Genomic DNA, 11388 nt, shown 5'->3' with positions numbered 1-11388 from the left:
CACAGCAAATCGTCTATTCCGAAATATTTACAAAGTGAGTTTGCGGAACCATCCATCGTGTTCGAGTGTCCGCGACACTGTTCTTTAGGAAATAAACACTCGGCGTGCGGATAGCTTCGGAGAATGGCAGTAGCCCCCACAATAGCATCTCTCTCAATGCTATTGCTGTCACCGGAGTGGAAATTTAGCAGCTATTTATATTGAAGTTTCGTCCCATCTTCTGAGTCCGCGCAAATCCGCTCTATACGCCGTGTCAGTAGTTCCACATTCGCTGGTGTCGTTATTGCACAATGGTGAGACATCGTGTACGATCGCCTGACCTGCGTCGCCGCAACCGACGGGTGAGTCTTGTAAGCTTTTCATTCCCGGCTTATCTCGAGTCTGAATCGACCTCGTTGAAATGCTTCGTTCGTTGATATTTATGTTGCCATCTCGTAATTATGGTTGCGAGTATACAGTTTCTTTTATGGGGTTGCGTTTTTGGCCGTGTGGGAGACCTCTTATACGTTTGGGAAAAACGTTTACCTGATGCATGTTTTCATTGTTAATTATTAAAAAAATATCGACTAAGCGGTTTAATTTTACGTAAAATAGTAACTCTTCACTACTCTTAGTGACATAACAAAGTAGGCGCCATGACCGACGTAGACGTTTGTTATTTTCGGGCGAAAAATCGGGGAAACGACTTAACGTATTTGAGAGAGCCGGTATCTTACAACTTGAATGGCATTCAACACATTTGCTGCAGTAATCCATTGCCGGATAATTAGGACACTACGGTGGTGGGAGCTTAATTAGGACGTGGCTGAAACCTGCTACCGTTTGAAGTCCTCTATTGTGTTTTGCTTAGTTTTCTACCATGTTTCCTCTATTTAATATTTCTACTATGATTATCTATTGTGCATCAAAACAACCCAAGGGAAATAGAAATGTATGAAGAGTACTGTAGTACCGCCTTACATTGCCGAACAGTTTTCCGCAGGAAGTTTGGTTAAAGGAAATAAATGAGTAAATTCAATTTATAAGGTTCCTTTATTGGAAGATGACACACCAGGTACAATACGATGTTCTCAAAAGACCCCCAACAGTGGAATATTGCTCATTAAGCTTTTTATAATTCATAGGTCCCGCTGACATGGTTCACGGTGTCCAATAAAATCTGTTCACACATAGATGCCTGCCTAACCCTGGCAGCCTGTGATGACCATCGTAACACACAAATATGGTCCTGCTAGTCAAAGTAGTGTAAAAATCAATACTATCCTAGAGTTAGAAACAGGAGAACATAACCATTTAGAGAAGCTTCTAATGCGATTGAAGAATGCCGCTTAAAGTCCCACAACATCGTGGCAAAAACGTCCATAAATAAGATTTATATATTAACCTTTTTAAGAAAATATACATATTTATCTTCTAGGTAAGACAAATGGTTTGGACGGCGACCAATATAAGACATGGCATTTGTTGACTTAGCCCTTACGCTTTTAGGGTAATCGCCAGGAACTTGTGATTTTTTTTACGTATGGCGAATATTTATTTTGAAAATGCGCTAATTGTGAAATGTATATGTTGTTGTTGTCATCGTTGGTGAACACGAACGCAGGCGGATTCTTCAGACTCAGATGGCTATTTTCAAGCGCCTCTTGTAGTTAGACCGATGGAACTGCGGGTGTCCCCATTGCGCGAGGAAAGAGCATATAGAAGCCCGGACACGAAGGTAAGATAGCATCTGCTTAATAGTGAAATCTTACATTGAATCTGCCTTTGATTTTTCATCAGTCGGTTTTCATCGAGCACGTATGCACGTCGTATGCGGACCCCAGCCTTCGGAGCTCTAAGTGAAATTTCAAAACGTGGCTGAAAATTGCAAGACAGTGAAATGTGTATGACAAAGGCCTCAGTAACGAAATGTTTGATTTGGAAGCAAGCAAACTTATACGTTATTGTCTTGTCTATAATGATAACCACTTCCGAGCTCCACATTGGATTTCAAACCTACCGGTAGTTATTATAACGAGGCTTATATTGTAATTGGCGAATAGTGCACCTTGACATGTAGCAATGAATTTTGAGATTACATGCCCGATACTTCGTTTAGTGGATTCCCTGTAACTTATCACGAACGCGAGGATCACGAAATTTGAACGTTCTATCTGTTGCCGTTTCAGGAATATAAACACGCACACAAGAAGCGCCGGCCTCCGAGTTTGCCGCCTTCAGAGAGCTCAAGCGACGAGGAGGTCGAATCTGGCAGCCAAAGCGAGTAAGTATCAATAGTGATTATTATCGTATCGCTCTTGGGGGCAGTACAGCGGTAATAAGGTCGTTCTGCATTGTGGACCGGGCCCTATTTCTATATTTCTTTTTAGGGGGTACTCGGTACCCAGGTGGTTGCTACGGTAGCTAATACTTCTGCAGATGCCAAGGAATGGATCGTTGTGTATTACAGCCTAATCTTAAGTATGTCTAGGCATTACCTAGAATATTTTTAGGCCGACTTTCAATCCTGCGCTGATATTTTAACCTTATGAAGTATGATATATTGGGTATGTTATTAGGAAATATGTCTGTAGGTTTATTAGCACCCTAGTACGACTTATTTCCGTAGCATGGAACCTTCGTAGGATTAATATAATTATTATTGTTAATTATTGTTCCCTACAGGGCTATTTTTATCACATAGTGCACGAAAAATATGTACAGTCATTTAGAAACTGGTTTTTCATAAGTAATGTGCCTATTATATTGAATGTCTTACTTCTCAGACGATTGCCTAAAGGGATTCATATCGAAATTAGTTATACATTTATAAAGACCTCACTGGCCTAGTGACTCCAAGCGCTTAAATGCAAACGATCGATCGGTATTCCCTGGGGAACAGTAAGTGAATCATATAAATTAGAAACATACGTTTATTAATTGGTACATATAATTTCTTTCGGTTTTCTTCATAAATCCGTTTTTGTGTTTCAGATCGAGTTCAGGCAGCGGCAGTTCGGAAAGCGAATCTGGCTCAGAGTCCGGTAGCGGCAGCGATGACGAAAGCGGATCCAATATGAGCGGTTCGAACAGTGGCTCTGAGAGCGGCAGTGAGAGCGGCAGTAGCGAAAACGAGAGTGAGTCAGGGGGATCCGATGATGAACGCAATGACAAAGGCAGCCGACGGCATCGAAACGAGCAACCCCGGCGCGTCAGTAAACATCGAAGTCGGTAGGCAGTCGAACAAGTGCAAGAGGTAGAAGGGGATGCGGTTGTTAGGTTATATCAAAGATATGCCATGCGCAGATAACCGGTGAGCTTCTGAGTTTCACATACCAGTAAAGACTCGGAATCGGAACTTAAAATAGTCTTTCGTTTTCTGGAAAAAAAAATTACCCCTTTCATTAGGGGAAGAAATGAAAATGGGTATGAGGTCTAGTGCTTACGGGGCAGTGCAACAGTATGGTTAGCATAGATCTTCGCTTGGTCTGGTAAGAAGCCGATTAAGAGTTATTGTCTTGCAGCTCATCGCAATTTATATGAGGCCTCCAACAGTAAGACTGCATTGGGCTTTTCTAGAAAATACACTACTACCGTTATGTGCGCGTCATTTCGAAACAGGGTTTTGTCGGAAACTATGTTATGGAAAATAAAAAAAAAGTGAAATTTGTTGGCTTTAGAGAATACTAGCATTTTGGTAGAATGTGTGAGGCTTGGAATAGATGGAAGTCCGCAAACGATTATATATTACCAGTAGAGTACAGCAAATCACATAATTAGGCATCCTTCCTAATTATTCTTCTATATACACCTTGTTCTCGATTCAAAAGTATTAAAAAAATACTTTTGCAGTGTGCTTATTAATTCAGTCTACTAAGAAACAAGCCTAACATTGTTATCCATGAAAATACGCAGATCGCCCGTGGAACGACGACTGTCACCTAGAAAGAAGAAAGCGCGTAATCGTCAGCCTTCGCCACCCAGAAAACGTGATAAAGAAAGGTATTTTGAAGTAAAATGGGCTCTAAATAGCTGAGCAACGCATATAACGGCAATATTGATGCTATTTTTTTCACTTTTCAGTAATTTTAGTGCTTGTAACGTAATCATTTTACGTTTGTCATCACCGTTTTAGGAGACGTAGTGGCTCACCACCTGCCCGTTCGCCAGAGAGGAGGCGACACAAGGAAAAGTTAGTACTTTGCCGTTTTTTTTTTTTACCTGTTGTGCTGTTTTCTACATTCGTCACCAAATCTGTTTAAAACGGTGCTTTTCTGTCAATTGTCAGATTGGTTTCTAGTGTTCTCTACATTACATAAATTAGCATAGGTTCATTAACAAAAATGTAAGGTACGAATGTTTCGACTTACTTTGGAAATATCTATGTCCTGTATACGTAAAGATATTATTATTATCTTAAAACCTTCTTTATGCCTACAAATATTCTTACAGGATTACGACGAACGTTCATTCGTTTAAGGATGTTGGCTTCTTCAATCCTAAAGTTTGTTCTGAAATTGTTTGAAAAAGTCCTGAAAATGATTAGCTGTGCAATCATTGGAATACATAGGCCATAGAAACACGCTTGTTTAGGGTTTCCTTTCAACCGTATTAGGCGAGTTACGTTACGTTTCTGTGATGGCATTGTGGGTAACATATATGCGTGAAAATCTTGAGGGACACGTAGTGGTCTGGGGTCTCGTAAATGCGCCTTGTTTCGTGCTGTTCTCTAGCTATCAGATAAAATGCCTAACGGGGTACCGGACGTACGACTCAGATCATTCGCCTTTAAAGATCGTGCATACCATCTTTGAACGTGCAGGCGAAAACGTATAACACCCATGATTTTATTCACATGCGTGTCTTTATGAATGTAGCAGGAGAAAACGGAGTGTTTCTGCAGAACGCCATCGATTACGCTTCTCTAGCCCAAACGGTCACCGTAAGAAGACATCATCGCCGAATCGCCGAAGTTCACACATGGCATCTCGAAGAGACCGTAGACGATCGAGGGACCGACGAAAAAGCCCTCCGAGGTAACACTACGTAGCCACTAGTGTCTTCACTTCATTAAATTTTTATTTTTATTTTTATATCTCTAATTGTGAATTAGATAACTCTAACTGAAAACAAATAACAAGAAACCATAGATCATGAACAGCGTGAGTCAATTATAATGTAGTCGTTGATTTTATTATTACAATTTTTGTGTAACTTGCAAGTAATAGACGAGGGGTGGCTTTCAATAGTTCTTGGAATTTTGTTTTTTCGTTAAGAATATTTTAGCAATTATAATATTACATTACAGAGAGAGAGCATTTTGTACTGAATTTTAAAATGTCTTAAGCTGAAATGGTTATATAATACATAAAATAGAGTTGAATTTGCCATACTATGAAGTAAGTACTGTTGAAAAAAAAAGAAAGAACACCATATCTGAATATCTAACCTTTCCTTGCTCTGTTTTGAAAATCAAAGTTGACCAGAAGACTAATCAGCTTTTTCCCGGTACTTACTATATTTGCCTATAGTTAAAATGTAAATAACTATCCAACTGCCAGTAACGAATCAAAATTCATAAATTTCAGCCGTGTGTATTTCATTTAACAGAAGGTGGTTAATACATAAGCAATTTAAATATTAGACTGGGCAATATGTTGCCGTTTCCAACAGCTTTCCTTTCCTACTTCCTTTCGTTTATTGGTTAATTTGACACATCATTCAAAAGCGCTTTTTCTGCTCTTTTAGCGTGCTACAATGGTCGTGCGTTGTGAACACTTTTCTAGCCTAACCGAATTTTTCAAAGATGTATATTCCGTCTAGTAAAAGAGTGCACTTTATGTGTTATACATTTCTTAAACATTGACGAAACAGCTTGGTAAATTTGCCTTGTGTGAGACTAATTTGCTAAGTATGGAAACGGTATCCGAAACTTACAGGATATGCGCTGCTCTAGTCAACCTTTTGGGTTTGACGATGATCATCTGAAGGCACTTTTGACAAACAATTCTTGGATCATCAGCTACAAAAGCATCGTTAACCGTTTTAATTAAAATTTAAGTAAAAACACCTTACCCTTATTCTAGTCCCTTTCGTTTATACAAAGACTTAGAACTTATGTATCCCATAAACTTTCTGAATCTAATAAAACATTACGGTTTAATGTTGCATTTTAACTTCTCACTTGTTGTCGAGCAAGATTCGGCCAGAATAATCAATTTCATGCATAGAATCGTCACAGGTGATGAGGAGTGGTGTTTATACGTCAATATTAACCGAAGATTGGAATGGGTAGCTTCAGGAAAGAAGCGAAAGCCTGGGGCCCAATTAGATCCTCATTTTAAAAAAGACTACGCCTCAAGTCTGCAGGAACCGAAAGTGCTTGATTTATTCGAAGTTGCTTCCTATGATCTAGACAGTGGATCGGCACATTAATTTAGTCTAGCTGTATTGAATAAGCCAGGCTTCTCAAAAATAAAAAACCCTACCAACGAGGTCAAACTGTTCTGCTCGATGACAACGCGAGGCCACACGCGGCACATACTCTCAAGCTGCTCTTTCAAATTCCAAATAAAGAGCCTTGCTTTTCTACGTTGGTTGACAGTTCCTTGCTTTTTTCGTTTATTGGGCAATCACTATTAGAGCTTTAATTCAAAACGTGGTTGGAAATCCACTACTGTCTAGCAAAATAACGTATATCATTTAATCGCAAGACGAGGAAAAGTCGTGTACGATGACGGGGAATATATAACATAATCTATTCACACAGGCATAAAAATAACAAAATGAAATATCAAAACATTTCAGGAGACAAAGCGATAAAAACCGAAGACGTGGTAGCAGCATGGAACGAAAACGGTCGTCGCCTTCATCCAGGCGTCGTGGCGATAGGGATCGTGGAGAAAGCCCTCGGCGACGAAAAGGTTCGCTGTCACGGCGAGAACCTAGAGACAGTTCACCTAAGCGAAGTCGAGCAGCTTCACCTCACCGGGCTTCGCGAAAGGAATCTCCTAGACGAAGGTCCTCGCCGCTATCACGAGATCGAGACGACTCGAGAGAAAAAGGCAAAGGAGGTCACAGGGATCGTCGGGAGGGGCGAAGATCATCGCCGAGGAGCGGCCGAGGAGACGATGATAAAAAAAATGAGAGAAAAAGCGATGCCGGTGCAGATGAGGTCAAGAAAACTAATAAGGATGCGCCAAGCAGAGGGTCGCAAAACGAAAAAAGCGACGACACTCGCGGACGAAACGGAAAGAAACCGGATAGCGACGAAAAGAAAGTGGAGGAGTCCCGCGATAGCGGGCGCACAAAGTTCAAGCAAGAAAAAGTTTCGCCAATTCACGTCACCAAGGTGAATGCGTATGAATATTTGTCAATTTGTGTAATTGGCGTAAGTATTGTGGAAAATCCTGTTACGTTCTTCATATACCAACCATTACAAAAAACCCACTTAGTAATTGTATCATTGCGCAAATACGAACGACGCATCGCGCTCAAAAACCTACCCCAAATATGCGTAAAATATGATATGATTTGAGATAGTTCGGTTATTAATGGAACAAGGTTGAGTTACGTATGCTAAACATTACGTTTCAATTCTAGGTAAAGGATGAGCCCGCCACACCTGAGCGTTCTAAATGGGAAGATACAGATGCGGACAAGTCATTGCATGGTGTTAAACGAAGTGCCGGCGACGATGGTGACCGACCAAAAGGCGGGAAAAGGGCGCGAGGTCGCGCTGACGACAAACGAAAAAATCGTGCTACAGAAGAACCGGACGATAAATTCGAATGGGGCAAATCAGAAGATAATGTCAAACCTGAAGGCGAGGTAAAGGTCAATTTTTTGCCGGACTAGGGGTGTATTGAATTTTAAGAAACCATTTTCATCACTGGCTGCTTAGCATAGGAGTATATGGTGACGTGGTATTCATAATTCAGGTAAATTCGGTAGCGGGAATAGGCACAGTTAATTTTGAGCAGCTGTGTCAAATAATAGCGTGTTTACAACAGTATTTATATGCAAAACTCAAAATATAAATATTTTTCTATTGGTTCTACCAAATGACTGAACAGTTGTTTACCAAGCAGTGAACGTTAGAGAGCCTGAGGTAAAAATCTTTCTCCTAGAGTATCCAAAAGCATGCTTTTGTGGAGCAGTCTAAGTGTTTTATGATGGGCCTTTCGGAAATACTCGAACTACCAAAGGTGAATATTAGTTAAATATTAGGTAAGAGCTGATATTCTACTAAAGATTGGTATCCTTCCGAGATCCGTCTTATCGGCACGCAGGCCCCGAACAACGAGCTGCCAGGGTATAAGAGGCTGCGGAACAATATTGGTTTTCGCCGGGCCTCTGACTCTCACTTCCCTAATCTGGTCGTAATCCAGATGTTAAGGGGCATCCTCGAAATAGAGAATTCACCCCAGTATGTGAGGATGTAGTCTTAAAATAGCGATGTATTTCTATAAAATATGTTTGTAAGGGAATAGTATATTCTAGTAATACGTATGTTACATAGACTCATTATCGTCATGAAAAACACTTCTAACATGCTTAGTTTACTTCTACTTACGTTACTGTACTTGCGTTTTAGTTAAAACCTGAAGATAAGAAAAAGGCAGATCTAGGATTGTCGGGTAAACTCGCCGAAGATACAAACGTATTTAATGGAGTGGTCGTGAAATACAATGAACCACCTGAAGCAAAAAAACCAAAGCGACGATGGCGTCTCTATGTGTTCAAGGGAGAAGAAAGTTTACCCTTCATACCATTGCACAGGTATACGTGAATTATTCAAACCTACATGAATTGTTAATCAACAGTTGCAAACACACTGCTTTGATTGAAATTCTATCAAATAGCCCGGATTATTTTGTGCCTACTTACTAGCTAGATATAATTGTGAGCTTATAGAAGAAGTCAAATATTTATCCCCTAAATATTGTGGTTTAGTGTATATGTATACATATTTAGTATATACGTATACAGCGTATAAATCTTTCGATTTTTACGAGACTTCCCTCAGGGCACAGTCGGTAGAGTCTCTGACCAGTGCATATACTATACGCTTATAATTAATATCGTATTATTTTCGAAAGTTGTGATATTCAATTAAGTGCATATGACGGTAGTTTTTAGTTAAAGTACTACCATATAAATCTGGATTGTTGTTTCGTGGAAACCTAATAAAATTATATTTCTCATGCACCTTCGTGTATCGTATTGCAAACAGACAAAGCGCTTACCTTATCGGACGTGACCGTAAAGTAGCGGACATCCCTATCGATCATCCCTCATGTTCCAAACAGCACGCTGTTCTCCAATACCGATCTGTAGCTTACGAAAGACCGGACGGGTCTACGGGCCGCAGAGTGCGTCCCTACGTCATTGATCTCGAGTCTGCCAACGGGACATTCGTCAACAATAAAAGGTGGGGAAAAATCACATCGTATGTGAAAATAACTAGTCAGGTTTTGTGTTAGATGATTTTTGTACATACGTCTCAAACCTTTTCTGAGCAAAATTCGCTAAACGCTTCTTGTCTGTGATGCATTTTTTTGCATTTCTTACAGCCAATCATAATATGAAAATACCACTAATGCGGTATTATGTCAAGAAGTATTAAAGATAGTACATTTAAATTTGGGTGTTGTAAAACTGGCGTCAAAAACGGCGACAGTGAAAAATCGGCTTGTTTAATCTTAATCGTAATGCTTTATCGGGCTTTCACAAACGAAAACATGCAATGTCTTACATAAGCGTACTATAGTTACGACCAAAACTTATGTAGAGGATATATTACATATCTCGGCTTGTTTCAGAATCGATGCTCGGCGATTTGTGGAATTATTTGAGCAAGACGTCATCAAATTTGGGTTTAGTAGTCGGGAGTATGTTATTTTGCCGGAGGATGCCGCCGAAACCGGACAAAAGGAAGACGGTGCTCAAGAAACTACACAAGAACCTGTGGGACCTTAGATATCGTATATCTAAATGGTTCTATATATATATATATATAGATGAAAAAGGAAAGAACAGATGCTGATGGTCTCTTTGGATGAGTTAATGGAACAGCCTCTCGAAGCTGATGAAAAAGTTTTAGTACTGCCTCAATGAGCTACACATAGCGCTCCCACAGGTTGGTCATGACCCTTGTGCATCACAGATGACCATTAACATACAGTTAAAGCACACGGCTTGCATAATCATTCATTTAGTGTGAAGTGTTAAGCACATTGACGATTTGTGCGAGTATCACGATAACGTCCTATAAAGAGTAAGACCCGTCATCAAAGACGGCGCGCATTTGTAATCATGATCTTTTTAGGTTGCCTGTAATTTCCTTAAAGAGCAGCTTTTGAGTGCTGTTGTGATATTGTGAATTTATGCGTCTGCTTGATTCTGGCAGGTTCCTATCGCTTAAATTTGTATTAAAGACTATGACGGCCGTATTAATATCGCGCAGGAAAACGTATTTGTAACAAAATAACTAATAAGTTTCACGACAGTACTCGGTGAAATTGTGGAATGGAACCATCCATCCGATCTATTAACTTTAGTTAATTTTCCAGTGATAGCAGATGCCCTCAAGGTTTACAAACGTTTTTTCTTTCAGCTGTTTCGACCTCGATACGAAGTCGATTTGCACTAGACGAAGAGCAAGTGCCCCAAATGGGCATTCAATAAATATGACTATTTCCAATGGTAAAGTGAGTATTCTAGTGAGCCTCATGATCGAACCATTATGAGAAGACACGGATTAGAAAAAAACTACAAAACATTTTATATCAAAAACAATTTACGTACCCGCAGACTCAAAATATAAATTATACAAAACATATTACGGTAAAATACTAAACTGAGGATAATGTGATTATCTGCTGAGAGGCAGTTTCGTTTGTGTATCGTCGACTGTGAGCAAGCAAACATTTCGTTCGTAGACGACGGCTCTTCCAAACATTTTTCTATGTGTATTTACAACAGTCACCTGATGAAGATATACTATGAACTGTAATTTACCTAGTTGGATATATTCTCCACTATGGTCGAGATGCTTAGGATGTTCGTGTAAGATATACGAATTGTTCCGGTTCCCTAAGCGCGAACTGACAGATCCAGTACTGCAGAACCTCGTTTGAGAGACAACATGTGGCTAAATAACAAACAAGAGCTAATTTCGAGTGAGTCTTGTGCCATTGCTGTCCACTGAGTTCACACGATTTATAAAAGAAAAATAAGTACGTCCCTGTACGCATAAGCCTGATGTGTGGTGGCGTGTGACATAGACTTGTGTATCTGTAGGTATTGCTCACTGACGCGAATAATCACTGAACAGAGATGAGACAGACAACTATTTCTTCAAGTTTCCAAACAAAAAATATGGCAGACACACATATAAAATTAAAA

The 11388-nt window shown here is 39.9% G+C and overlaps 1 protein-coding gene and 1 long non-coding RNA gene across 5 annotated transcripts; one reads left to right on the top strand and one right to left on the bottom strand.

Moving 5' to 3' along the window:
• The first annotated feature begins 113 nt into the window (after nt 1-113).
• On the top strand, nt 114-10691 carry LOC111271731 (uncharacterized). Of its 3 annotated transcripts, XR_002687066.2 has the most exons (13): nt 114-341; nt 1604-1717; nt 2169-2263; nt 2974-3210; nt 3895-3981; nt 4115-4171; nt 4857-5015; nt 6787-7330; nt 7582-7809; nt 8576-8760; nt 9215-9412; nt 9804-10120; nt 10598-10691. XR_002687066.2 is itself a non-coding variant. In XM_022852701.2 (12 exons), exons 1-12 carry the CDS (start codon nt 291-293, stop codon nt 9958-9960), a joined length of 2109 nt encoding a protein of 702 aa, XP_022708436.1. In that variant the 5' UTR covers nt 114-290; the 3' UTR covers nt 9961-10691. The 3 variants fall into 3 exon arrangements, 2 of the variants coding, with proteins under 2 accessions (XP_022708436.1, XP_022708435.1); XM_022852701.2 differs by having other exon boundaries at nt 4860-5015; nt 9804-10691; XM_022852700.2 differs by having other exon boundaries at nt 9804-10691.
• Nucleotides 3215-9354, bottom strand: LOC111271732 (uncharacterized). 2 transcript variants are annotated; one of them, XR_002687068.2, is made up of 3 exons: nt 9228-9354; nt 8555-8678; nt 3215-3377 (listed from the first exon to the last, which is right to left on the bottom strand). It is a non-coding gene; the product is annotated as an uncharacterized LOC111271732 (long non-coding RNA). The 2 variants fall into 2 exon arrangements; XR_002687067.2 differs by having other exon boundaries at nt 3215-3358.
• Nucleotides 10692-11388: the final 697 nt, after the last annotated feature.

Source organism: Varroa jacobsoni, unplaced genomic scaffold (genome assembly GCF_002532875.2).
Source record: "Varroa jacobsoni isolate VJ856 unplaced genomic scaffold, vjacob_1.0 contig00932, whole genome shotgun sequence".
NCBI lineage: Eukaryota > Metazoa > Arthropoda > Arachnida > Mesostigmata > Varroidae > Varroa > Varroa jacobsoni.
Note: the sequence above shows the minus strand (reverse complement) of the source record. Positions and strands in the feature narration are given on the sequence as shown.

Coding starts and splice junctions, on each gene's coding strand:
- LOC111271731 (XM_022852700.2), top strand. CDS start 291: ATGGTGAGACATCGTGTACGATCGCCTGACCTGCGTCGCCGCAACCGA. Junction 2,264..2,973: donor GAATCTGGCAGCCAAAGCGA/GTAAGTATCAAT, acceptor TTTGTGTTTCAG/ATCGAGTTCAGGCAGCGGCA. Junction 8,761..9,214: donor CCCTTCATACCATTGCACAG/GTATACGTGAAT, acceptor TATTGCAAACAG/ACAAAGCGCTTACCTTATCG.